Genomic DNA, 26,470 nt, shown 5'->3' on the forward strand with positions numbered 1-26,470 from the left:
TTACGCAAAGACAAATGAAACAAAATGTTTTAAAAACGTTTTTTTTTCCTCTAAAATAAGGCGATATGGTTTCCCCTTTGGTTGCGCTCGGCTCCTAGTACCGTAGTTGGTTTGTGCGCATAAGCGCGTGGTCACAAGATACAGGCTTTCCGCCAGTAGCAATTTTGATTGGCTGGCCGAAGCTTTCTCCGTTTCAAATCGTTTTCACCCGGAAGCTATGGACATTTAGCTAACACGAAGCTGCTGTAAACACTTAAAAAAAAACAGGCGCAGGTTTGTCCGGCAGACGATAAACATGAAAGGAAAAGTTAAGCGAAAGGTATGACTGGTGGTATGACACTTTCAAACACAAAAATAGAGACTTAAAGCTTTGTTTACCGCTCCAGGTGGTGTCGTCGGGGAGGCTAACTGGAGCAGTTGAAGCTAATCGGTGAGTACATCATCTTTAATATGGCAACTCGGTCAATGTATCTTACAGCTGTTGTATATTAGTGTAACTTTAGGTGCAGCAGCAGCCAGCACTGAACCGGCCTATTCTCTGTACTCCACAGACTCCGAGGATCAGGTAATGAAGTGAGTAGTAGGTTATTGTGTGATTTAAAATCCTTTGAATGGATTCACCTGCTTCCTATGACGTCAGCTTGTTTGTGTGTGTTCTTACCCTCAGGTCACCACGCTCCATAAAGGTCTGGACAGATGTGCTGTGCTGCTCAGTGGCATCCTCCAGGCAGAAAAAGCAGGTTGTTATGACAGCAGAGCAGCCTCTGTACAAACAGGAGGTGAAAAGTTAAGGTTTTAAAATATTAATATACGGTATGTTTTTGCTAGGTTCGCCAAGTTTTCCCAGGATGGTGAAAAGCGTGAAAAGTTCTGCCTCTCTAGGAAGGAACATTATTAAGGAACCGCCTACAAAGACGGGTAGATAGACACGTCCCCTCACAAACCAGAGGGCTGCTGGGAAAAAACCTGGATAATGTCTCTAATATACATCTGTCCTCCATCTTTAGCTCCAAACCACCAAAAGAGCTCCCCGTCAGCCACCGCGACTCCTGGAGTGAAGCTGCATCCGCCTCAGAAACAACCCCATGCTCTACCAGTGCAGGGTCCTTCGCGTGGCCTCTCCCGCACCGTGCCTCCACCCCAAACCTCCGTCCTTCTGTCTATGCACCAGACATCCTCTCTGCCACTGCATCACCCCAATAGCCCGAGGTCACAAACTAAGGCAGAGCGTGACGGAGAGCAAGAGGCTGTTCATGTGAGAGATGTCAAAATCCAAAGTCCAGAGGCCGACCGCAAGGGTGCACGTGGCGGGGAGGAAAGCGGCGTGGACGCCAGAGTAAAGATGGTTCAGTCTCTGCTGTCAGAGCTCAGGACTCTTATCACTGGACAAGGTAACCTCACAGTCTGTCTAAGTAGAAGTGACACATGGCTGAGGCTTCAACACTCACAGTTGAGTGTTTTTATGCGCAGGCAGCGTCACGGAGAAGCTGCTCAGTCACCTGGAACAAACTGTGTCCTCACCACAGACCAACATCCAGACTGAGTATGCACAAGAGCTATCATCGCTGCAGAGCGAGAACGCTCAGCTCCGCCGGTAACACACATACACACACAAAGACACATTTGCTATTTGCTCTTGTGTTAACCCTGTGTGTGTGTGTGTTCCAGGCGTGTGAAGATTCTGAACCAGCAATTAAAAGAGAGAGAAAAGGTGGAGAAACATCAAAACCTGGAAATACTCTGCACCTCAGATGGTACGTCTGTGACTATGTGGAAGGAAGTAGGTAAAAAAAGCTGACCAATAAGAATCCTGCATCTCTCCACAGCACTTAGTCTGCAGGAGGAGCTGTTCACGGCTCGATCCAGACTGCGGGAGCTCCAGGACGATCTCGCCGGACTACAGAAATCCCTTCAATACACGCAGAGCCAGCTGAGAGGCAGAGAATGCACTCTTGAAGAACGGTATGCAATTGTGCAGTGGTGGTGGATAGTGTGTGTTTGTCATGTGACGCAACGTTTTGTGCACCTAGGATTGGAGGCCACTCGAAGCAGGTTGATGAACAGCGAGCAAGAGAAGAGCGAGCCAGCTTCACTCAGCCAGCAAAGACCAGAGGAGATCAGAAACCTGAGCAGGTTGGCCTTTTTCTGCCAGGACGCACGCAGCAGATGATCGTTCAGCCTTTCACGTGTGTCTTCTGTGTCTCAGGCTTTTCCAGAGCTCATCGGTCCATTGTCCCAGCCACCGCCAGCGCGGACAGGATCCTCCATCAAATCCTGGCATCACAACTCAGCCAGAGGTAGAGTTTAACTCCACGCTGTCCCAGTGCGATGTGGAGTCAATGTGCTCCGATTGGAGCATGAGGTCAGAGTCCAGCTTCAACACCAGAGACGAGGCTGCTTTCAGGGACAGCCTGGCAGCTCTGGACGCCAGCATAGCCAGTCTGCAGAAGACTATTCGACTGGAAGTGAGGAGGTGAAGCAGTGGCCTGTATTAGCAACTTTTTTTAAACTGTAAAGCTATGTTTAAGATCTGAATAAAGTGCTTTAATATATAATTTGGAGACATGTTTATTAAAATACAGGACACTATTTGTATGAAAATGTAAAACGGGTTTTATTAAAGCCAGAACGGTAGAAAAGCGGCTGTCAAGAAGGCACACATTCCCACACACCTGACATAGTGTTTACAAAATGTCATCTAGCACATTTACAATAACAAGAAGACTTCATGAAATGTACAGTACAGCTCTGATTTTAAGACATTCACCTTTTCTAAAACAAATAAATAAACACTTTCCCTTTGGTAGATCGAGGCTGGCAGGATTTCTAAGAAGCTTTTAAGGTGTGTAGTATGGATGGAGTGTTTGTGTGTGTGGACAAACTACAGTGGTGCTAACAGCTAGGAGTTAAACAGTAAATAAATCTTAGTGCAAAGAAAACTGACTTTTTTTTGTTATCGCACATGCTGCATTCAAGTACCATCAGAAATATACATTTTCTTTATGTGATCATTCGTAAAGTCATACTCTTTCAAGAAGGTAACAGAATATGGCAATAAGAACATTTAATTACACTATGTTTTTTTGTGGTAGGGACTTTGAATGTATTATTTCCCCAGATGTCAGTGAAGCGTGAAAGGTGGTGTGAAGGCACGTGACAGAGAGTCCCTTCCCTACGAGCCGTGGTAGAGGTGGATGGCGCTGGCCACAGCCTGCTTGTATCTGTGCTCAGCTTGGATGCTGCTGCTGTATTCCAGCTGGCTGCTTTCGCTTAGCTCTTCCGCCGTGTCTCCAAACCCGTGGTAGTGTCCGTAACGCAAGGAGTCGCTGCAGTCAGCCCACCATGCCGGCCGGTGGGAGACATAGCTGCTGGGGCTGCCGGTCAAATGCAGCGAGCCACACATGTCGGCCGAGGAGCGCTGATTGGCTGGAGGGGAGGACTGGGCAGCAGAGGGGAGCGTGCCATAAGGTCTGCGTGAGTCATCTGCTTTTCAAAATAAAAGTCAAATTTACTCATGAGCAGATCACACAAAAAATTAATATAAGCTGGAATAAAGAAACTCACCTGAGCTGAGCTCTGTGTTCATGCTCTCCGCCTCTTCACATGCACTGTTTTGCAGCTGCACCATCGCACCTGCAGGAGGAGATGTTTAGATTTTTCACGGCGTTTCAGGGGCCTTGTGTTTCTTACCGTGTGTGTCTTTCTTACCGTCAGCTCTCCTGGCTTTCTTCATGTGACCACTGTCCATGGCAACCAGCTGCCTCTTCCTGCTGAGCAGCCCCTGATTGCTACCGATCTGCTGCAGGTGTTGCTGGGCATCGGAGATGAAGCCGACGCAGCCATGGAAGCCGTGAGCGAAGGCCAGATCCGCCGCCGTCTGCCCGCTGGCGTTCCTTAAGCTGTGCAACAAGGTGAGAAGTGAGACTACTTCTTGTGTCTGACGAAAAAAAAAAGTATGACCAGTCTGACAAGCTACGCATGCAGGCTTATACATGACTATCATCATCATCAGTGCTTTCTTAGCATTGAAACCAATCACTGGAAATACCTCGCCAGTCTGCCAGATGCAGAAGCTGTAGGAAGCGATAGTGAGCACTCATTCATTGATCCCTCTTTCTGGCATTACTCGTGAAAATCATGTTCATATTTCAATAGCTGGAAAACACGAGAACGGTGCAGGGTGTTTGTCTGTGCCGGCTTCAAACACTGCCTTCCTCATTCCTAGGCTGAAAAGCTCATGAAGATGTGTCGGTGACTCAAATTTTTGAAGCCAGATTCAGTCATACTTAAGTGTAGTATCAATATTTGGCCACTTGTGGGCAGTGGTGTCGTAATATAGATCATTTAGGTGAAGTACAATGTTTACATGTTTGCTTATATTGTTGTGTAGCTACATTCCAGGTGTATTATAGTCTTAGCTGATGTGTAGTGTGTTTAAAAGCCAGAAGTTGTGTGGGAAATTTGTGATACAATCCTGTTTCCTTCTCAATCTGACTTCCAAAATATTATTTCCTGGCAGAAATTGTTTGATTATATATAAATACAATGTGTGCCACATGATCACATGAGCTTTTCGCCACAATAAATCTACACTGTATACAATTTGAGTCACTTGCCACATAAAGGCTGCAGTATAACTCACTGTGGCTTAGCACCCGCTATCAGGAGGACCTGAATACACTCCAAACTACCTGACCGGGCTGCCTTATGGATGGGAGCCTCACCAACAAAGTCCTAAAAACACAAAGAGTAGGTAAAGTTCATAATTATTATATTCAATGTGCTTTTATTTTGAAGGTCTGAAAAAGGACGTTGGTTGTCTTAAGGCATATATGTAACCCAAAAGTCACAAAACACCTTAAACGCTTAACCAATCAGATTCCATATTGACCTGCGTGTTGACGTCAGCCCCGGCCTGCGTCAGCCACAGCACGCAGTGAGAGTGTCCCCCGAACGCTGCGGTGTGCGTCGGCGTCTGGTTGAACCGGCTGCTCGCCGCGTTCACTTCGCAACCAGCCTGCGCTAAATGCATCACACACTCCAGCTGTGGACACACAACACAAACACACAATAAAAATAAAGTAAATAGTACAGAGTACTGTTGTCATCTATTTTGACTTCGGAGTATCACGTTTAAAAATAACTTCCTTGTTTTTTTAGCTCGGATTTGGCGCCTGGTTGCTGATTGGCTGCGCTGGAACCAATAAACACGCCGCACACCGTTACTTTATTTATATATTTTTTTTTTCCGCCCATAAGAACTTTATACAGTAACGCCCATATATGACTGTAACCATAATAAACAACACAACACTAATAAAAGTATATGGTTTAATATTTGAAAACATTTTAAAATATCGGAAGTCTGACTGTACTTACTGTACTACGGTTAAAACGTATTAGGAGCACAAATAGCTAAAGTTAGCTTAACGCAATGCTTTGTAGCGGTGTGTGGCTAACTTTAGCAGGACTTTATCCTCACCTGTCCGTAGTGAGCAGCCCAGTGTAAAGGGGTCCATCCGTAGCAGGAGTCCTTAGCGGTAAGCAGATGAGCGTGGTTTGACATCTGGTCTTCTAACAGAGACGTCAAAGCTCCAACATCTCCATCCCGGCAGGCGCGGTGAACGGGAAACCGGCTCACAAACACCTCATCGCTGGACAAGTCGGTTTCCGCTCCTACAGACATGGGTAATATGATAGAAATAGTTTCCAGCCACTACAGGACAGAGTACAAAAAAGAGGTTTGAACACAAAGGAAGAGGAGGTAAGCTCCTCTGTGCGACCAGAGAAGCGTAAAAAACCCGGACTGGAGCATCTGGCAGCGGAGTCTCCTTGTATGTGTGCCGGTCTGGGCTAAAAACCGGTGCGGAAGTTCTGCTGCATCCGTCGCGTACTGTTAACTGTGTTGTGATGTGCTAGTCCGCGGATGTATATTTGATTGTATGCGGATGCATATTAGAGCGATTGTGGCTGTTTCTACGATAAACACTGAAAACACTGTGTTATTTTTGTTAATTACAGATAATTGCAATATCACAGAAGGATATTTAACAGAGCAACCAGAAGATGGCGGCGTTATCAGACGAAAAGCTTCTGCTTCACAGCCGCGGAGCTAAGGTGTGTGTCCAGGCAGCGCCAATCTAGCACTGCTAGCAAGAATGCTACAAAATATATAATAAACTGTGCTGTTATTTAGGTTGTCATGCACTGTTATGTTGTAATATTTATGTTTTTATGTTGCATGACATTATTACATGCCAGCAGTTGTAGCAATAGGAGGCTGAACATAGCTCATGTGTGATCTGAAAATGTCTAGCATGTTGTTAGCTTGCTGCTACTAGCCTGTCTTTGCTAGTATTTTGCATAGCAAGCTGTAGCTTAGCAAAACAGCACATAGGTAACTAGCGGTGTTTACTACCTGTGACGTTCGCTTGTTTACAATCAGCAAGCTAGCAGATTTAGGGGCTATTTAGAGGCTATATTATTTAGCAACAGGCTACAAGCTAACAGTCTTGTTGCAATGTGTACAAAAACACACAGGAGCACATTTTTTTTAAATTGTAGCATTTTTAGTGAAAGATTCTATTCACTGTACACAGAATTTTAAGCTAATTTAATGATTTGTCCATTTTTTTCTTCCAGGATGGCTTCGTCAGAGTGAGGAAACAAGATTTGGACAAATTAACCACAGAAGTCATGCAGCTCAGAGAATTCCTGCCCAGAGTTTTGAACGGGGATCTGATTGAAATCCTACAAAAAGCCAGAACAGCTCAGACAGGTATACTCCCCCATTCGTGTCCATTCTGTGTAACCCACAGACCTACATAGACATGTGAATGTGTGTGTGTGTGTGTGTGTGCAGTGAAGGAGCAGCTCTTGCAGGAACAGGAAGTGCTGCGACAGGAGTGCCTTCACCTTCAGTCCCGACTGGATACGGTGCAGAGCGAATGTCAGAAAGAGAGAGAGGTTAGAAAGCAATAAATTTCATACAAATAATAAAAATAATAATAATACACCTGTGCATGTAGGAGAAGCTGCTGTTACGTGAGAAGCTGTGGCAGAGTGGAGAAGAGCTGCAGCGGCAGGTGGACTTCTGTTCCGGTCTGGGATCTGCGGCCTGTGGTTTGCTGTGGAGCAGCTCAGCCCAGGAGGACGCAGTGATGCAGTGGTTGGCCGACGTGAGTAGGAACGAGTCAGATGTATAACATCTTAAGTTTATTTACAGTGTTTGATACTGTGTGTGTAGGGGAAGCTACAGTCCTTTCTCACAGTAGCTTCTCAGACTCTGGAAAGCTTTGTTATGTCTCTGGATGATGAGGTGAAAGGTCAAACCGAGGACCACAACTCCCATGAGCACCAGTTCGTGCTGGCTCTAGCGGGGACGATTGCCAGTGAGTTCCAACAGAAGTGAATATGATTCCTGCAGCACCTGAATGCAACATAAACCCACTTTTTCCCTCCTCAGACATAGCTGCAGTAACCTGGGGGCGGGACTTCCTGTCCACACATGCGCTGTTGAAAACTTTAATGACTCTCCTGCAGCTGATAAAGCCTGGCGTTTTCCCTAAACTGAAAGTGTATGCATGTATCCTGGTGCAGTAGTTACTATGTGCGTGCAGCAAGTGGCAGTATACTGATAGTTTTTATATTGCAGGTTGATGCTGATGGCTCTATATAATGTGAGCATCAGCATCAAAGGACTCAAGAGCATCAGTGAGAATCGAGGACTCGTGCCCCTCATCCAGACCCTACTGGATGGTAAGGATTATGAAACTGTAGGAATATTGGGGCGTAGGTCAAAGGTCACAGACCTCACAAAGCATGGTTATAGTTCAAGAACTGAATATGGATAAAATGGTGACTCTTTATATCCAAAATCATAATATCCTGCAGTTACTGGGACACTTTAACCTTTTAACCCTCGTAAAACAGAGCAGGGCTAAAGTTGTTTAACATATTTATGCAGGGGGAAAAAAGCAGAAACTGGCATTTAAAGGGTTTACCCTTTAAATCTCACGTCCGCAGATGGACAGTGGGAGGTGCACCTCCACTCCCTGCGTCTCCTGCAGTCGGTGTTGCTGGATGAGGAGGAGAAGGGCAACGCGCTTTCGCGGCTGGACAGCAAACTCGAGGCACGGGTCGGACGGCTCGCCTCCAGCGCGCAGCAGCCTAGCCTCAGGCTGACCGCCCAGCAGACCCTGGAGGACCTGCAGGCCCTCCAACAGGTAAGAAAAAAATGGCGGAAAAACCATTAGTATGAGTCAAAATAGCACATTTATGCAGAAATATGCATCACACTAACAGGAAGTGAGGTCTAATGGTGACCTTGGGTGTTTGTTTTTTTAGGGTCAGGGATGCAAACAGAGCAGCGCCTGATGTGGATCCTGTTCCTTAGCAACACCTTTTGTTTTTTTTTGTCCTGTTGTTTGTGTTTTGTGTGCAGAACAAGGAGCAAAAGGTAAAGATTTTCCTCAGAGTTGTAACATTGTCTAATACATTTGTTATGTGTTCACAAATGGTGCCTGCACACAGTTAATTTGAATTAAAGGTGTTTTTGAAGATAATTCAGTTGCAGATTTTTATGGTACATTACAGCATTCGCCGCTTTGATTTGAGTTGCACCGTAAAGACTAAATATGACTTTCTATGGCAATGAAAAAACGAATTCAGTCGCACCTTTTTATGGAACATTACGGTATTCACCATTTTGATTTGAATAAATATGACTTTTCATCGCAAATTTACAAAGAAAATAATTCAGTTGCACATTTTTATGGTACATTATGGTATTCGCTGTTTTGATTTGTGTTGCACCATATTATCGCAAACTTACTAAGAAAAGAAAAAATTTTTGCATATTTTTATGGTACATTGCGGTATTTACCGTAAAGAATCAATCCAGAGCCGAGTTGTGTTTTTTTTGAAGTGTTAGACCTTTATTAGATCTTTAGTGGACTTCTCAGTAATGAGCAGACTACAGAACAGCATATATGTGAAGACAAAGACATGACAGACCTCCATCTTAACCCCTAACCGCCAAACATCAACAAGGATGAAGCGCCACCTCCACAATGATACTACTAATAATAATAATACGGCATTCTAAGAGGGGGGTGGGAACTACAGAAATGAAGCGAGATGAATCATCCAAGATGGCGGAGGGTCGATTCACCCCTGACCTCCAACCACACCCCCTTAAGAGGTGGCGGAGGCGTTGGTCTTGTCGTCACGAGCGACAGGGATGCTGCGCTCGCCACGTCCCGATTCGCTGACCCCGCCCACCTTTGGCCCGGTCAAAGTCAGCAGGCCGTCACCGGACAGGGTGCAGGTGATTGCTGATTGGTCAACGCTGGAGGGGAGGCGGTAGCGGCGACGGAACTCACGAGAAATGTAGCCGTGGTCATCCTATAATAATAAAAAAAAAAGACAAGACAGGAAGTGAGTATCTCTGTGGAACTGTGTGCCACCTGCTGGTCAGTGCCGGTAGGACCTCACCTGTCTCTCTCCGTGCTTCCCCTGGATCTCCACGCAGTCGTCCAGGACCTTCACGCTCAGGTCTTCAGGGGAAAAGTGCTTGACGTCCAGGTAGATGGTGAACTTGTCTCTGTCGGACCTCACCTGACCGGGGGGGGGGGGGGGGACGCAACACGACACAAACACCATCAGCACAATATAAATAGAAAATAATAGGAAATAAAAATGAACAATCGTCAGAAATTATGAAACATCTAAAAACAATCTAAAAAATTACATTAAAAATTATAAAAGTAAAAAATAAAAGCTGAAATTTTATTTTGAAAAAACATGAAAAATTGTCTTTTTTATTGTTCATGCACACATTTAGATAAAAAAACATAAAATAATTTTAAAAAATTATAAATAAAAATTTTTAATTAATAAATAAATTAATAAATAGTATGAAACAAATCAGAAAAATTACATTGAAACATGTATAAAAATACTATTTTATATGTAAAAAAATAACTAAATTTAATTGTGAAAAAATGAATGTATAAAAAGTGTATTTTTTATTGTTCATGAACACATTTAAGTTAAAATAAAATTTAATGAATACAAACAAATTTGACTGAAATTATACAAAAAAGGCTGGAAAATTACATTAAAAAAGTGTATTTTATAAGTAAAAATTAAAAACTGAAATTTTATTTTCAAAAACTTATAAAAAAATTCTATTTTTTATTGTTTATGTACACATTTAAATTAAAAAAATGATAAAATGAAAAATACAAATAAAATTCGCCCGACATGAAAAAAATTACAGTAACATATTTGAAATGATTAATGTTTTAGTGTAATTTTTAAAAAATGTATAATTTCAGGCGAGTTTTGTTTTATTTTTTTTAAATAATTTCAACAAAATCATTTTTTCATCATGTTTTTTCAGATTTTTTATGGTTTTTATTTTTTATATTTACTTAAAATATAAGTTTTATAATTTTTCATAAAATAAATAAAAAATACAAATTTGCCTGAAATTGTGAAAAAAAGTCTTAAAATGTTTATATAATTATATTTTATATAGTACAAAACATAAAAACTATGAAATGTAATCTGAAAACACTTATTATTAAAATTATTAAAGAAATTCAATACAAATTAATATAGTAGATTAATAAATTACAGGAATGTATTTTAATTATTAATTTTTAAAATTAATAAATTAATAAAATATTATTGTTTGTTTTATTGTTCACGCACATTTAAATAATAAAAATCATAAAATTAATAAGAAAAGAAAAAAAGAAAGAAAGAAAAGAAAAAAAATAATGGTACGTATTTTAAATATATTAATAAAAAAAATAAAATTATTTTAAAAAATTACAGGAACTTATTTTAAATATTTAAAAAAATATATTATATAGTTATATTTTTAAATATTTTTTGTGTATTTTTTTATTGTTCACACACATATTTTAGGTTACAAAAAAATCATTAAAACTCTGAAAAATTACATTAAATAATAATGAAAAAACTATGAAATGTAATTTTTCTTTTTTTTTTACAACGTTGTCATGATTACCTCAGAGACACCGGAGTTAGAAGACAGGAAGCTGCGGAACAGCGACTGCCTGTAGTATGGGCTGATGGTGGAGGAGGCAGCGGCACCATAGGGGAAGAGATCGTAGTCGAAGATGCCCTCTCCGAAAAGCTGGTCCAGGAGTCGGCTCGGGTAGACGGAGCCCAGGGCGCGTCTGAACCAGGGGTGCTGGATGGCAATATCCATGGTGTGGAGAGAGAGAGAGAGAGCAACGAGATGAATAAATGAATGGATGAATTTTCCCAGAGTGCTTTGCGGTTTTTTCCCCCGAGGCTCCACCAACCGCCCAGGCCCTCCTCTTTATATACAGAGGGGGGCTTTAGACAGCAAATCCCTCTGGAATGGCATTATGTCATGGTGGGGTCAGCAGAATCAGCTGGCGATGGTGGGGGGCAGGGGGGGCACCGCTAGCTCCGGACACCATGGCTGCCAAAACAAACCACCCAGAGCTGACCGAGAGACGATGAGGTCACACGGACACACACACATATCTCTTCTGTGACATTATCCCAGAAGGCAGCCAGGATTTATAGTATATTAGCCGTGTTATCTGATGTTAGCTGTTGACTTAGCAATGTTTTTGGATTTTAGCTAGTATATTAGCTGTGTTAGGTAGTGACAGCAATGTTTTTGGATTTTAGCTAGTATATTAGCTGTGTTATCAGATGTTAGCTGTCATAATGATGCCGTGTAGTCCTATTTAGCAAACAGGAAGTGCTGTTTAGCTAGTGTGTTAGCTGTGTTATCTGAAGCTAGCGGTTGATATAGCAATGTTTTGGGATTTTAGCTCGTGTATTAGCCATGTTAGCTAATGACTTAGCAATGTTTTTGGATTTTTGCTAGTATATTAGCTATGTTATCTGATGTTGCTGTCATAATGATGGCGTTTGTAGTCCTATTCAGCAAACAGGAAGTGCTGTTTAGCTAGTATATTAGCCGTGTTATCTAATGTTAGCTATTGACTTAGCAATAGCATGTTTGCGTCTCATTTCTTAAACGTTACTGTAAATATAAAAACTAGCTTCAAAAAATCCACTTTGTTGAAATTATTAAAGAAATTACAGAAATGTATTTTAAATATGTAATTAAAAAAGATGTATTTTTTGTGTGTGTTTTTTATTGTTCACACACACATTTAAGTAAAAAAATGAATTAAAAACAATAAAGTCGTAGAAGTAAGAAAAAATAAACTAAATATTTAATTTAATATAAAAACTGTGTATTTTTTTAATTGCACAAATTTAATTAATAAAAAATGAATACAAAAATAAATTTTTGCAAGAAAGTATGAAAACCTGAAAATTACATTAAAAATAATAACTATGAAATTTAATCTGAAAAAACATATTTTAAAAATAAAAATTTTGAGTAGAGTCTAAAAAATTGCATTAAAAAATATATTTTATAAGTAAAAATAAAAAATATGAAATTTTATCTGAAATTATTTTGTTGTAATTATTAAAAAAATAACCCCTCCATTGTAGGTTTACAGTAGATTAATACATTTTAAATATATAATTTAAAAAGTTATTTTTTGTGTATTTGTTGATTGTTCATGCACACATTTAAAATTAAAAAATTATATAAATTATATTTTATAAGTAAAAAAAGAAAGAATGAAATAAAATTTGAAAAAAGCTATAAAAAAATTACACTTTGTTGAAATGGTTAAAGAAATAATCCCTCTACTGTAGGTAATTAATTATAACAACTCAGAAATTATGAAAGTCTAGAAAATTATAAAAATAATATTTTAAAAGTAAAAATATAAACTATGAAAATTTTATTTTGATTTAACGTTACACAAATTAAACAAAAAATATACAATTTAATCTGAAAAATGTATTAAAAATAAATAAAAACTCGCCTGAAATTATGAAAAAAAAGAAAAATTATATTGAAAAAAATATAAAAATGATATTTTATAATATAAAATTATGAAAGTAATAATCCCTCCGCTGTAGGTGTGTGCCCTGTGTCTCGTTTGCCCTCTACTGGGCATGCTCAGAATGCACTGAGCCGGACTTTGTGGTTAACACTGAACCAGGAAGTGCGGCTAAGGGTCACTTCCCATGGCCGTTGTCTCATCTTAATTCATCTAATCCCACATGGATTTGGCCGACCGAGCACAGGGGGCTTAGCCGCTCTCTGTGCACCCGCCCCGCAGGCCAAGAGCAACTGGTCCAGGCAGCTGTCCCAGGGTCCCGGGGATGTTTTGGAGCTGTCCGCTGTTGCAGACTGGACATACATGAGATTTAGGCTGTCTGCGGTTCAGCACAGTCAGCAATTTTTTCATGTCACCTCCTTTGACACAGTCAGAAATCCAAAACACACCAACGCATACTAAAGGGTTAATGCAGTCTAGAAAGGTAAAACTTTATGCTAGCAAAAGAAAATATCAAAAAGAAAAGAATGTTAGCTTAACAAAGGAGACTGTTTGCTAAAACCTTATGCTAGCAAAAGAAAATATCAAAAAGAAAAGAATGTTAGCTTAACAAAGGAGAGTGTTTGCTAAAAAAATGTTAGCTTAACAAAGGAGTGTTAGCTAAAAATGTTAGTTTAACAAAGGAGTGTTACCTAAAACAATGTTAGCTTAACAAAGGTAGAGAAGATTGAAGCAAGGTGTCTGGACTTGTAGAGTTTTCTTGAAGATGTGCTCATCCAAGCAGCTTCATCAGTTCTAACTGTTTGGTGGGGAAACATGGTTTATATGTGGTTACAGACCTCAGTGGGTGGGTCTGGGTCAAACTAAAAAAAACAAAAAAACAATAGCACTAAATGTTTCAATACTATGATCTGGCTGACTAGGCCAGGTGTGTCTAACAACTATGAAACTGCCAGAGGGGGACTGGTTGACAGCCCTTTGTTCTTGCTGTGAGTATGCGCAAACTTCCTGGGAATGGATGGAATCACTGCATTGTATGTGGTAGAAAGATGATGTCTGAGGCCACCACCTCTGTTAAGGGAAGGTTTTTCCAGCTTAACATAGATGGCTTCCTTGACTCCTCTTTCAAACCACCTTTCCTCCCTGTCTAAAATGTGAACATTGTTGTCCTCAAAGGAGTGTCCTTTGTCTTTGAGGTGGAGGTGAACAGCTGAGTCTGGTCCTGAGGAGGTGGCTCTGCTGTGCTGAGCCATTCTTCTGTGGAGTGGTTGTTTAGTTTCTCCAATGTACAGATCAGAGCATTCCTCACTGCACTGGACTGCATATATCACATTGCTGTGTTTCTCCCTGGGAATCTTGTCCGTCGGGTGAACCAGTCTCTGTCTTAGTGTTGTCATTGGTTTGAAATGGACCAGGATGTCATGGTTGTTGAAGATCCTGCGGAGTTTCTCTGATACTCCTGACACATATGGAATGGAGATGTTCTTTCTCCGCCGGTTGTTGTCCTTCTTCATGTTGTTGGGGGGTCTTGTTTTTGTGGCTTTGATGAGTGCCCACTTGGGGTAGCCACAGGTTTGCAGGGCCTTCTTGATGTGGTGTTGCTCCTTCTTCTTCCCCTGAGCTGGTTGGTACAGTTTGTGCTCTGTGCTGCAGGGTCCTGATGACTCCCAGTTTGTGTTCCAGTGGGTGGTGTGAATCAAACAGCAGGTACTGGTCCATGTGTGGGTTTCCTGTACACTTCCACAATGAGGCTCCTGTCCTCCTCAATATGTACTGTGCAGTCCAAGAAGGCCAGATTGTTATCCCTGGTGCCCTCCCGAGTGAACTTGATGTTGTTATCCACTGCGTTGATGTGTTCTGTGAACCGTTCCACTTCATTGGTCTTGATTTTGACCCAGGTGTCATCCACATATCTAAACCAGTGGGGGTGGTTCCAGGAAAGGAACTCAGGGCTCTTCTCTCCACTTCTTCCATGTAGAGGTTGGCCACAATAGGAGACACATGTGATCCCATCGCACAGCTGTGCTTCTGTCTGTAAAAGTTTCCATTGTACTGGAAATAAGTGGTGGTCAGGCAGAGTTCCAGCAGGTCACAGATGTGGTCTGGCATGAGGTTGGTTCTCTCCTTGAGTGTGCTGTCTTGTGTGAGGCACATCCTTACCATCTCTGTGGCTTCTGATGTAGGGATGCAAGTGAACAAGGAGGTGACATCAAATGAGACCATGGTGTTGTCTGGGTCCATTCGGATCTTCTCCACCTTGTTCACAAAGTCCTGAGAGTTGTGGATGTGATGTGGTGTGTTACCTACCAGTGGTGTCAGGAGTTCAGCCAAGTGCTTAGCCACGTTGTATGTGACTGAGTTTGTGCTGCTGACGATTGGTCTGAGGGAGACTCCTTCCTTGTGTATCTTGGGGAGTCCATACAGGCGTGGAGTGGCTTCCCCAGGATACAGTCGGAAGTAGAGCTTGCTGTTGATGACTTTGGAGTGGTAGTCCTGTGTGTTGAGGACTACTGGGCATCTTCCTTTGTCTGCCGATAAGATGGTGATGTCCCGGTCCTTTTGTAGTGCAATCAGGGCCTTCCTTTCATCACTGGAGAGGTTGGATGGCGGTGCTTTAGTAGTGGAGAGTGTGGCTGTTGTTCAGCTTCTGTGTCTGTCAGGTTGTTGTTCTTGATGGCTGACTCTGTGGCTGCAGCTAACCTACACACATGGAGGAGGGAAGACCACTCACCGCCACAGTAGGACACCCAGGACAAATGGGTAAAGAACCTTTCAGATGGGATCACCTGTGTCTCCTATTGTGGCCAACTTCTACATGGAAAAAGTGGAGAGAAGAGCCCTGAGTTCCTTTCCTGGAACCACCCCCACCCACTGGTTTAGATATGTGGATGACACCTGGGTCATCCACATATCAGACAGACACAGAAGCTGAATCAAGACCAATGAAGTGGAACGGTTCACAGAACACATCAACGCAGTGGATAACAACATCAAGTTCACTCGGGAGGGCACCAGGGATAACAATCTGGCCTTCTTGGACTGCACAGTACATATTGAGGAGGACAGGAGCCTCATTGTGGAAGTGTACAGGAAACCCACACATGGACCAGTACCTGCTGTTTGATTCACACCACCCACTGGAACACAAACTGGGAGTCATCAGGACCCTGCAGCACAGAGCACAAACTGTACCAACCAGCTCAGGGGAAGAAGAAGGAGCAACACCACATCAAGAAGGCCCTGCAAACCTGTGGCTACCCCAAGTGGGCACTCATCAAAGCCACAAAAACAAGACCCCCCAACAACATGAAGAAGGACAACAACCGGCGGAGAAAGAACATCTCCATTCCATATGTGTCAGGAGTATCAGAGAAACTCCGCAGGATCTTCAACAACCATGACATCCTGGTCCATTTCAAACCAATGACAACACTAAGACAGAGACTGGTTCACCCGACGGACAAGATTCCCAGGGAGAAACACAGCAATGTGATATATGCAGTCCAGTGCAGTGAGGAATGCTCTGATCTGTACATTGGAGAAACTAAACAACCACTCCACAGAAGAATGGCTCAGCACAGCAGAGCCACCTCCTCAGGACCAGACTCAGCTGTTCACCTCCACCTCAAAGACAAAGGACACTCCTTTGAGGACAACAATGTTCACATTTTAGACAGGGAGGAAAGGTGGTTTGAAAGAGGAGTCAAGGAAGCCATCTATGTTAAGCTGGAAAAACCTTCCCTTAACAGAGGTGGTGGCCTCAGACATCATCTTTCTACCACATACAATGCAGTGATTCCATCCATTCCTAGGAAGTTTGCGCATACTCACAGCAAGAACAAAGGGCTGTCAACCTGTCCCCCTCTGGCAGTTTCATAGTCGTTAGCCAGTCGTTAGACACACCTGGCCCAGTCAGCCAGATCATCACAGGTAAGTATTGAAACATTTAGTGCTATTGTTTTTTTTAAGTTTGACCCAGACCCACCCACTGAGGTATGTAACCACATATAAACAATGTTTCCCCACCAAACAGAACTGATGAAGCTGCTTGGATGAGCAGCGAAACGTCTTCAAGAAAACTCTATAAGTCCAGACGCCTTGCTTCAATCTTCTCTACGTATGATGACCTGGATGACTGAGAATCTTCCTCAACATGTAGCTTAACAAAGGAAAGTGTTTGCTAAAAAAATGTTAGCTTAACAAAGGAGTGTTAGCTAAAACAATGTTAGCTTATCAATGGAAACTGTTCGCTATTATGTTAAAATAATAATGTAAAATATAATATCAGAGTGCTAAAACAGACATTAGCCCTGTTATCTGATGTTAGCTGTTGATATAGCAATGTTTTGGGATTTTAGCTCATATATTAGCCATGTTAGCTAGTGACTTAGCAATGTTTTTGGAATTTTGCTAGTATATTAGCTGTGTTATCTGATGTTAGCTGTCATGATGATGGCATTTGTAGTCCTATTTAGCAAACAGGAAGTGCTGTTCAGCTAGTATATTAGCCGTGTTATCTGATGTTAGCGGTCATGATGATGGCATTTGTAGTCCTATTTAGCGAACAGGAAGTGCTGTTTAGCTAGTAAATTAGCTGTGTTATCTGATGTTAGCTTTCATGATTATGGCATTTGTACTACTATTTAGCAACCAGGAAGTGCTGTTTAGCTAGTAAATTAGCTGTGTTATCTGATGTTAGCTGTCATAATGATGGCGTTTGTAGTCCTATTTAGCAAACAGGAAGTGCTGTTTAGCTAGTATATTAGCCGTGTTATCCGATGTTAGCTGTCATAATGATAGCGTTTGTAGTCCTATTTAGCAAACAGGAAGTGCTGTTTAGCTAGTATATTAGCAGTGTTATCCAATGTTAGCTGTCATGATGATGGCATTTGTAGTCCTATTTAGCAAACAGGAAGTGCTGTTTAGCTGGTAAATCACCCCATGTTATCTAATGTTAGCTGTTGATTTAGCTGTGTTTTTTGGATTTTAGCTAATATTTTAGCTTCTTGCTAGCTTCTAAAACTACTGTGGGGGTGGGGCCTTAGTTCTGCCGGCAATTCGCCACCTGATTGGTTCAACAGACTGACAAGTGATTGACAGCTCATTTAAACCAATTAGACACGTTCTCCTGAAAGCACCCTTTAGCTGTCTTTAATTGATGTTGTTTAATATAGAATATTATATATACATATTATATATTTAAAGTACTGAGCAGCCTAGTAAAATTATTATTATTGTGCTGGTTGACTATATTACAGTCACGTGGTAGAGATAATCTAATCACTACTGTTTAATCTGTAGGGGGCGGGCTTTATACTAAACAGACCAATCGCAAGCCGGATGTGAACATGCGTTTAAATGTATTGAGAGAGAGAGAGAGAGAGGGAGAGAGGGAGAGAGGCCCATCCAGCTCGGCTCTGCTGCGGGCTTTTGGAACGCAGAGCGCCGTTGGGACGCTCCGGGGATGTCACGGAGCCGGTGCTGCGTTTAAAGACGCACAGAAATAAGCAGCTTCGGGGGAGGCGGCGGCGGCGGCAACGTGGATCTTGTTAAATCGTAACGGAGAACATGATGATGATGACGGACTCCGATTCGCCGGTGGTGGTGGTGGTGGAGCGGCCTGCGCTGGAAGACGTGGACGAAGAGGAGGACGCGTTCGTGGAAGAGGAGAGGAGCTCCGAGCGGGCGCTGCAGGTGTGTGTGTAAAAAAACAATACAACAACGTCATCACTCTGACTCATTACTATTAAATATGAATTATGATTTAAGGAAAGGGATGAGGAGGAACGCCGGCTGTCCCACATGGAGGCAGAGTTTCTCCAGTTAAACTTCAGGAAGCAGGTGTCTTACAGGTAGGAATGCAGCCCCCACTTCCTGTTAACCAGTTCAACCACAAACTGACAGTGCGTGTGTGTGTGTGTGTGTGTGTGCGCGCGCGCGTCTCATGATGCGTTCACTGACTCTGACAGCGACAGTTGTTTTTGGATTTTATCTAGTATATTAATCATGTTATCTGATGTCTGCTATTGACTTAGCTATGTTTCCTTTTTACTTTAGCTAGTATAGTAGCCGTGTTAGTGACTAAGCTATGGTTTTTGTTTCTAGCTAGTGACTTAGCCATGTTTTTTGGATTTTAGCTAGTATATTGGCTGTGTTAGCTATCGACTTAGCTGTGTTTTTGAATGTTAGCTAGTGTATTAGCTGTGCGATCTGATGTTAGCTGTTGATTTAGCGATGTTTTATGGGTTTTAGCTAGCTAGTGACTTAGCTATGTTTGTTGGATTTTAGCAAGTATATTAGCCGTGTGATCTAGTGTTAGCTAGTGACTTAGCTGTGTTTTTGGATTTTAGCTAGTATATTAGCCGTGTTAGTTAGTGACTTAGCCATGTGCAACGGTTGGTCTGTAAAATATAATTTTTTAAATCACTTCATGTATTTAATGGTTACTTAACAAATTTTTTATATTTAAATTTTTATAACATATTATAAATTCATTATGATGATAATACTTCATTTTTAAATTAGTAAATAATTTTTGAAATAGTGAACTATTTTAAATTTGTATTAGTTTTTATTAGATTTCAGTTTTTTAAAAACTATATAAAATAATTATAGCTATTTATTAAGATAATGAATAAAATAATATAGCAAAAAACTATATTAAATAATTGTAGCTATGTTTTAAAATAGTAAATGAAATAAAATAGCAAAAAAATGATTAAAAAATAAATACATTTCATTAAATATAAACCCACTCTTCAGATATGACACGTGTGTTGTGGCACAGCACCCCCACCTCCTCAATTTGCTGCACATGTGTTACAGTAGTGCTCTAAATCTAGAAAAATTACTAAACTAGTAAATAAAATAAAATACTTAAAAAAAATGAAAAAATAATTATAACTATATTTAAAAAAAAATCAAAAAAATATAAAAAATAATTGCAGCTATATATTAAAATAATAAACAAATATATAAAATAATTTTAGATATATTTTAAAATAGTAAAAAATTAACAAAAAGTAATTATAGCTATATTTAAAAATAGTAAATGAAATTATTAATTAATAAATAAACATTCCCAGCAGCACGTGATGATCTTTGTTGGTAGCAGTAATCCTGCTGGTCCTGCTGGACCCGGCGTCAGATTACAGGTGTAACATTTCAGAGCGTTCTGTTCCATCATTTGTCAGAAAGGTCAGAACTGGCATCTTGTCTCACTGCCAGCATCATCTTAACAACATCTAGTACAGCCAGTAATCCAGATGGGATTATGTGTGTGTGTGTATGAGAAGCAGGATGGGGGATGGGGGGTGGGGGGGGTGCAGGCTGCTGCCATGCTCGTCAATTCTCCTGACTCAGACAGGTTATGTAAGGATCATCTGTAGAAGTGTGTGTGTGTGTCGTGAAGCAAGTACTATTGAACAGGAGGCTTTAAAGGAACACTGTGAGACACTGAATGCATCACGACTACGCCTCCGTCAGCAGAGAGATAAACGAAGGACATTCATCCTCTGGAAAAAAAAAAGAGATTAATTCTTTTAATTTTGGTAAGACTAAAATTTGGTAAGATGATACTCCACATAGAAAATGAATTAAAAAATTAAATTAAATTAAATATACTTACCATTTATATGTTGAGCAATAACATTAAAATATCAAAATAAATAAAAAAATAATAAACAATATTACAACATAAATAAAATAAAATACATTTTACTTACAATTTATGTTGAGCAGTAATATTAAAAGAGCTGATTAAAAATAAATAAATAATAATACATAATTAATAGCAATAAAATAAAATAAAACTAAATTAAATGTAATTACCATTTATATGTTTATCTATAATATTAAAAAAATTAATTACAAAAAATACAATTTCTTTACAATTTATATGTTGAGCAATATTAAAAGAGCTGATTTTAAAATATAATTTAAAAAAATATAAAAATTAATAGCAACAAAAATTAAATTAAATTAAATTACTATTTAGATGTTAAGCAATAATATTAAAAGAGCTGATTGAGAAATAAAAAACAAATTGAAAATATAAAATAAAATGTACTTACCATTTATATGTTGAGCAATAATATTAAAAAATAAATGACAAAAAATAAAAAAAATAATAGCAACTAAAATAAAATACAATAAAATAAAATCGTCCAAATATTTCCATTAATAAATATATGTAAAACAATGTGCAGAAACAAACTTGTATTAGTTATGATTGTGCAGCACAGAATGAACCGTCAGTGTGTTTGTGTGTGTGAGCTGTTAGTCTGCGGGGACAAACACAAGAAGTAGGTTAATCAATGAGCACTGATCACTGCTGCACCCCCACAGTTGGATAAGAGGGTCACTTAACCCTATGGCCCCGTTCACACTGGAGAACGTCATTCCAGCTAGAGTAGGATTGAGCCCAGACAGCCTTTAAGCTGGATGCATTCAGACCTATTTTCAAATCTGGCTAGCACACAGTTGTGTCCGCACTCAATCCGGCTTCATCCAGCGTGTTTGCTGTTCTCCAAACCACTAGGTGGCGCCTCGTAATATGGCTAATAATGTGGCTAGCCGGATTCACTAGCCACATTTGCGTTCACACCTGAGCCACATTTGAGCCAATCCTGCTAGATCCACCTCTCGAGGGTGGATCTAGCCGGCTTGAAATCAAACTGGATTCAGCCGGATTGGAGGTGTTCACACTCGGAAAAAAACACATCTGGATTGATCTGGATGCGGCCAAATCCTGCTTAAGCCACATTTTTTTCCCCAGTGTGAACGGGGCCTATGTGTACACGTTAGCATCGCTACGACGCCACATAAAATCGGAGTCCATCGCCAGGCAGAAAGTGGGTCAGCTGTGGGTGCCGAGGAGTTAAAAAAAATAAAGCGATCAGTGTGAGTGTGTGCGAGTCGTGCTGTCGAGCGCCTGCTTCATTTGTCATGGAAATAGAGAGAGAGAGAGTGGGCGGACGAGTGAGGGGGAAGAGACAGGAGAGGGAGAAGGTGTGTGTGTGTACGCTGTCTCTTTCTCTGTGGGAACACACTGTACCTGTCCTATATAGATGCTACATAAAAACATATAGATTAAGATTAAGATTAAGAAACCTTTATTAGTCCCACAATGGGGAAATTGCATTTTTGCAACGGCATACAGACAGCAAGGGATAAGTTAAGAAAAAGATATATACATTATAAAATAGACTACCAATAAAAAGATATATACATTATAAAATAGACTCAATCAAAAAACAGTTTACATATTAACAGTTGTTGCACAGGTGAGTGGAGGTAGAAGTGGTTTATAAACTGTACATAGTGCAACTAAATAAATAACAGTAAATAAAAGCACACTGTGGTGTGTGAGTATTGCACCTATCAGAAGTGTTTATTATAGAGTCTGACAGCAGCAGGAAGGAAAGACCTTCTGTATCTCTCCTTCACACACCGAGGGTGGAGCTGTCTCCCACTGAAGCTGCTCTGCAGTGCTGACAGGGTGTCCTGCAGGGGGTGGGACTCATTGTCCAGCATGGATGTCAGTTTTGCCAGGACCCTCCTGTCACCCACCTCCTGCACTGAGTCTAGAGAGCAGCCCAGGACAGAGCTGGACTTCCTGATGACTCTGTCCAGCTTCTTCCTCTCCCTCACAGTGATGCTGCTGTTCCAGCAGACCCAGGAGTGCCCCTTTCACTCCAAAAGACCGCAGTCTCCTCAGCAGGTAGAGCCTGCTCTGGCCCTTCCTGTACAGTGCGTCTGTGTTGTGAGTCCAGTCCAGTTTGTTGTTGAGGTGAACACCCAGGTACTTGTAAGAGTCCACCTGCTCAATGTCCATTCCCTGGATGTTCACCGGTGAGGGGGGGGCTGAGTGTCATCTGCAAAAGTCCACCACCATCTCCTTGGTTTTCCCTGCATTGATCAGGAGGTGGTTTCGCTGACACCAGTCCACAAAGTTCTGCGTCAGTCCTCTGTACTCCGCGTCGTCAACATCACTGATGAGACCAACAATCACAGTGTCATCAGAGAACTTCTGCAGCACACAGCCGTCAGTGTTGTGTCTGAAGTCCAACGTGTAGAGGGTGAAAAGGAAGGGGGCCAGGACAGTCCCCTGTGCTACAGGTAAGCAGGTCAGACACACAGTTCTGGGCTCTCACAAACTGTGGTCGGTTTGTGAGGTAGAAATAGGAAATAGAAATAGGACGAAATATAGGAGAAATATTTCTGCAGTAAGGGTTAATGATGAGGAATAATAACCATCTAGTCTGTAACTGTGTGATATGACCAGTCATAACTGTGCAGATGGCCTCACAGCTGATTCAAAGTCTGTTTGTCTTTCACTCTCTGGATGCATTCAGAGCTCCGGCCTCGGGTGATACAATAGGCAATATAACAGTGATGTCTCCCCGGCAACACCGACGCCAAGTCATTTTAGGCCAAACTCCACACGCTCCATTTGTTGTGTTGTTAGCAATAATATTAAAAGAATTGATTTAGAAAAAATATAAATAAAAGATTATAGCAACATTTAATTTAATTTAATTTAATTTAATTGTTGAGCAATAATAGTAAAAGAGCTGATTAAAACAAAAAAGTAATAGCAACTTAAATTAAATTAAATTAAATTATCATTTATATGCTGAGCAATAATATTAAGAGCTTATTTAAAAAAATAAATTAAAAAAATAAAAAATAATAGCAACAAAGACTAAATTAAATTAAATTACTATTTATATGTTGAGCAATAGTATTAAAAGAGCTGATTAAAAAATAAATAAAAAAATAATAATAGCAACAAAAACAAAATAAAATAAAATTTACTACTTATATGTTGAGCAATATTATTGAAAGAGCTGATTTAAAAAAAAAATGAACAAATTTATTTAGAAATTTAATAGCCGGCATGTCCTGTGCTTGTTACACAGCACCATCTTGTGGTCATTTTCAATACTTACACAGAGAATGCTTTTTGATTTTACAGCTGCTCAATACTCAAGGATAAAAATATAAAAATCTGCTTTTTAAACTGAACATAATATGTAATAAGGATAGAAAAAAAACGTCATGATTTAGCAACAGTAAGAAGAAGTCAGTAATTTCGGTCAGGCATGTGAGAGGGCAGCTCACAGCGAGGTCCTGATTGTTATTATCCCACTTCCTGGTTATGTAGCCGGGCGGGTATAGTAGTAGTAGTAGTAGTAGTAGAAGAAGGGATAAGTGTATGTGTGTGTAGGTGTGTGCTTCACACGGAGTGTAATTAAAACTAAAGAAGAAGAAGGAGGAGGAAGTGGAAATGCAAACTTAGTGAACAAAGAAGAAAAAGAAGAAGGAGGGGGAAGAACAAACTGCTCTAACACTGACAGCAATACTGCTGATTGGAGACAGAGAGGAATGCTGGGAAGGATTATCTCAACACTAATCTCTCTCTGTACACGCACACACACACACACACACACACACACACACACACACACACCTTGTGTGTCTTGTAAAGGACCTTTGGCATGTGGATTATTGACTTTGTAGCCTCTGCGAGGGCGGCCATGTTTGAAGTCCTTGAGTGTAGAATGAGTGGAGGACTCTCCGTTTGAGTGTGGAGTTGTGTCATCTTTAAAAGAAGAAGAAGAAGAAGAACAATGTGAGAAGAAGAATGGATTCTACAACAGGAAGTGATCTAGAGGAGGTTTCTCTGGAGGTTTGTGCACCTGAAGAAGAAGAAGGAAGAGGCGGAAGAGGGTCCAAGAACGCAAAAGGACGCAACAGAGACTTTAGCTCCGCCTCCTCTTCATCGCAGGATGAGGAGGAGGAGAGGCTGACGGGCTGCTCCAAGTCTTTCACCGGACTCAAGCTGTTCACCAGGAGGTAAGATTGTTGCTGCTGCTGCTGATGATGTAATGTCACGCTGTCGCCAGCAGGTGGGGCCATTGCGACACCCACATTTTGTGTGTGTGTGACTCAGTCTGTGTGTGTGTGTAACCTTGCCAGTGGGTCACTATAGTCATCATGTGGACAAGGGAGGGGGAACCATTCCCACGGCAATGGGAGGAGGGGGGGCTGCAGTTGCCATGCCGACAGAAACGATGACAACTGCGCCCCTACCTCCTGGGCTCGGCTAGACTCCCCACTAAACTGTCAGAGAGGGGACATAAGAGAGCGAAAGGCGCCAGCGGCTAGCTGCTAGCTGTTGAGCTAAAGTTGAACTATTATTAGCTCGCCACATGCTATCATGCTATTATGAGTAATAGAAAGGAAGTGATGGCTAACAAAGAAAGTTGTAGTGTAACATACCAAATATTATCCCATAATTAAAAAAAACTATTATATTGCAAAAAACAGATCTATAGATTTTTCCATCTGTGCAGCATGGCGGTGGTGGTATCATGGTTTGCGGTCATTGACGGAATAATGGTATTTTTAGATGTGATGTGGTGATGGTTTGAAGATATTTGTTTAGGAAAAAGAAACAAAAAATAGAGAAAAATCCCAACGATCCCAACTCCTTCCTAAGTCATTGTTGTGTGTCCTTGGGCAAGACACTTTACCTGCCTCCAGTGTACTCACTGGTGTGGCGCGTCTTGCTGGTCATTGTATGACACTGCTTGGTAGCAGCCTTAAACAATTTCCCTCTGGGATTACTAAAGAATCGAAAATAACATATACCAAAAAACCAACCAACCAAATAAATAACAAATAAATAAACATAAAAAAATGTGTTAAAATTCTATGGAAGCACACTAAATTTATTTGATGATAAAATTCCCAAAAATGTATGGAAAAAGAATAGAAAAAATAGATAATACCAGAATTAAATATTAATTCTGGTATTACTGTGACAGGAAGATGATGTCTCTCACCTCATTTTGTAATGCAATAATCTCTCTATCGTTTCCTCTCTCTCTCTCTCTCTCTGCGGCTGTCGTGTGTGTGCATTTGTGTGTCTGTGTACGTTCAAGATCAGACATATCAGCCTGTCAAGGAAGTAGACCCCGGTTATTTTTGATCAGCTTTCGCTGTCTCTCGGCCACACCTACCCCTCTCTCTCTCTCTCTCTCTCTCTCTCTCTCTTTCTCTCTCTCGCTCGCACACCACTCTGAGCTGAGAGGAAGCATGGATGGATAGTTTTTTCGTCTTCCTTTTAACAGGTCAGCTCCTGATTCTTTTATTTCTGAACATGTTTTAGCATCCAAGTTAATGTTTTATTAGCATTTTATGACTTAAAGTTGTAGCTCGGGGGGCTGATGCAGTGCTGCATTCTTCTTAGTCAGACATCAGACTTATTGCACAAATAAGGAAATGCAAGCTTGGAAGCAGGTGGAAATGGCACAAAAACTTAACTTGTTAGTTTAGCCGTCTGTGTGTGTGCGTGTGGACATCCTGTCCAAGAGACAGCTGGTAACATGGAAATTCCAGGAAGTAAAATGTTTGTATGAATAGCTGCTTTCTTTGGCTTCACACACACATACACACACACACACACACACACACACACATTAGAGGAAGCTGTTGTTTAGAAAAGCTGGATTAAGCTT

General features: G+C 40.9%; 5 protein-coding genes across 14 annotated transcripts in view; 3 read left to right on the forward strand and 2 right to left on the reverse strand.

Annotated features, from left to right (window-relative positions):
• The first annotated feature begins 183 nt into the window (after positions 1–183).
• ccdc14 (coiled-coil domain containing 14) lies at positions 184–2,555 on the forward strand. 7 transcript variants are annotated; one of them, XM_028396278.1, is made up of 11 exons: positions 184–319; positions 387–430; positions 493–565; positions 668–740; positions 829–918; positions 1,008–1,391; positions 1,471–1,594; positions 1,669–1,754; positions 1,827–1,962; positions 2,031–2,129; positions 2,207–2,555. In XM_028396278.1, exons 1-11 carry the CDS (start codon positions 296–298, stop codon positions 2,475–2,477), a joined length of 1,404 nt encoding a protein of 467 aa, XP_028252079.1. In that variant the 5' UTR covers positions 184–295; the 3' UTR covers positions 2,478–2,555. The 7 variants fall into 7 exon arrangements, with proteins under 7 accessions (XP_028252079.1, XP_028252113.1, XP_028252064.1 ...); XM_028396312.1 differs by having other exon boundaries at positions 2,031–2,133; positions 2,207–2,426; XM_028396263.1 differs by having other exon boundaries at positions 1,827–2,133.
• Positions 2,556–2,589: 34 nt separating this feature from the next.
• Positions 2,590–5,789, reverse strand: LOC114428026 (ankyrin repeat domain-containing protein 10-like). The gene is made up of 6 exons (XM_028396337.1): positions 5,483–5,789; positions 4,892–5,044; positions 4,643–4,734; positions 3,709–3,899; positions 3,565–3,633; positions 2,590–3,483 (listed from the first exon to the last, which is right to left on the reverse strand). Exons 1-6 carry the CDS (start codon positions 5,684–5,686, stop codon positions 3,173–3,175), a joined length of 1,020 nt encoding a protein of 339 aa, XP_028252138.1. The 5' UTR covers positions 5,687–5,789; the 3' UTR covers positions 2,590–3,172.
• hsf2bp (heat shock transcription factor 2 binding protein) lies at positions 5,415–8,411 on the forward strand. The gene is made up of 11 exons (XM_028396327.1): positions 5,415–5,540; positions 5,616–5,688; positions 6,022–6,117; positions 6,643–6,778; positions 6,863–6,966; positions 7,029–7,178; positions 7,247–7,391; positions 7,466–7,577; positions 7,655–7,758; positions 8,026–8,225; positions 8,347–8,411. The coding sequence occupies exons 3-11, from the start codon at positions 6,067–6,069 to the stop codon at positions 8,374–8,376; spliced, it is 1,032 nt and encodes a 343-aa protein (XP_028252128.1). The 5' UTR covers positions 5,415–5,540; positions 5,616–5,688; positions 6,022–6,066; the 3' UTR covers positions 8,377–8,411.
• Positions 8,412–9,102: 691 nt separating this feature from the next.
• On the reverse strand, positions 9,103–24,558 carry cryaa (crystallin, alpha A). 2 transcript variants are annotated; one of them, XM_028421183.1, is made up of 4 exons: positions 24,418–24,558; positions 11,042–11,227; positions 9,496–9,618; positions 9,103–9,405 (listed from the first exon to the last, which is right to left on the reverse strand). In XM_028421183.1, the coding sequence occupies exons 1-4, from the start codon at positions 24,547–24,549 to the stop codon at positions 9,196–9,198; spliced, it is 651 nt and encodes a 216-aa protein (XP_028276984.1). In that variant the 5' UTR covers positions 24,550–24,558; the 3' UTR covers positions 9,103–9,195. The 2 variants fall into 2 exon arrangements, with proteins under 2 accessions (XP_028276984.1, XP_028276993.1); XM_028421192.1 differs by lacking the exon at positions 24,418–24,558 and having other exon boundaries at positions 11,042–11,317.
• A 1,280-nt stretch (positions 24,559–25,838) lies between these two features.
• Positions 25,839–26,470, forward strand: part of LOC114445865 (diacylglycerol kinase zeta-like) — a 67,733-nt gene continuing 67,101 nt past the window's right edge. For all 3 annotated transcript variants that reach the window (XM_028421147.1, XM_028421160.1, XM_028421170.1), the window contains exon 1: positions 25,839–26,083. The gene's annotated coding sequence lies outside the window, so the exon portion shown is untranslated. The remainder of the gene's footprint in view (positions 26,084–26,470) is intronic.

The sequence above is a fragment of the Parambassis ranga genome, chromosome 2 (genome assembly GCF_900634625.1).
Source record: "Parambassis ranga chromosome 2, fParRan2.1, whole genome shotgun sequence".
NCBI lineage: Eukaryota > Metazoa > Chordata > Actinopteri > Ambassidae > Parambassis > Parambassis ranga.

What these genes read in the sequence shown, in the direction of transcription:
- ccdc14 (XM_028396263.1), top strand. Translation starts at nt 296, where the DNA reads ATGAAAGGAAAAGTTAAGCGAAAG. An exon ending in GGAACCGCCTACAAAGACGG is followed by an intron (nt 919 to 1,007) that starts GTAGATAGACAC and finishes CTCCATCTTTAG; the next exon opens with CTCCAAACCACCAAAAGAGC. An exon ending in GAGAACGCTCAGCTCCGCCG is followed by an intron (nt 1,595 to 1,668) that starts GTAACACACATA and finishes TGTGTGTTCCAG; the next exon opens with GCGTGTGAAGATTCTGAACC.
- LOC114428026 (XM_028396337.1), bottom strand. Translation starts at nt 5,686, where the DNA reads ATGTCTGTAGGAGCGGAAACCGACTTGTCCAGCGATGAGGTGTTTGTG. An exon ending in GGGCTGACGTCAACACGCAG is followed by an intron (nt 4,735 to 4,891) that starts GTCAATATGGAA and finishes TTGTGTTTTTAG; the next exon opens with GACTTTGTTGGTGAGGCTCC. An exon ending in ATAGCGGGTGCTAAGCCACA is followed by an intron (nt 3,900 to 4,642) that starts GTGAGTTATACT and finishes CTTGTTGCACAG; the next exon opens with CTTAAGGAACGCCAGCGGGC.
- hsf2bp (XM_028396327.1), top strand. Translation starts at nt 6,067, where the DNA reads ATGGCGGCGTTATCAGACGAAAAGCTTCTGCTTCACAGCCGCGGAGCT. An exon ending in TTCACAGCCGCGGAGCTAAG is followed by an intron (nt 6,118 to 6,642) that starts GTGTGTGTCCAG and finishes TTTTTCTTCCAG; the next exon opens with GATGGCTTCGTCAGAGTGAG. An exon ending in CATCCAGACCCTACTGGATG is followed by an intron (nt 7,759 to 8,025) that starts GTAAGGATTATG and finishes TCACGTCCGCAG; the next exon opens with ATGGACAGTGGGAGGTGCAC.
- cryaa (XM_028421183.1), bottom strand. Translation starts at nt 24,549, where the DNA reads ATGACACAACTCCACACTCAAACGGAGAGTCCTCCACTCATTCTACAC. An exon ending in TCCTTTACAAGACACACAAG is followed by an intron (nt 11,228 to 24,417) that starts GTGTGTGTGTGT and finishes ATTGCCATCCAG; the next exon opens with CACCCCTGGTTCAGACGCGC. An exon ending in CTAACTCCGGTGTCTCTGAG is followed by an intron (nt 9,619 to 11,041) that starts GTAATCATGACA and finishes CCCCCCGGTCAG; the next exon opens with GTGAGGTCCGACAGAGACAA.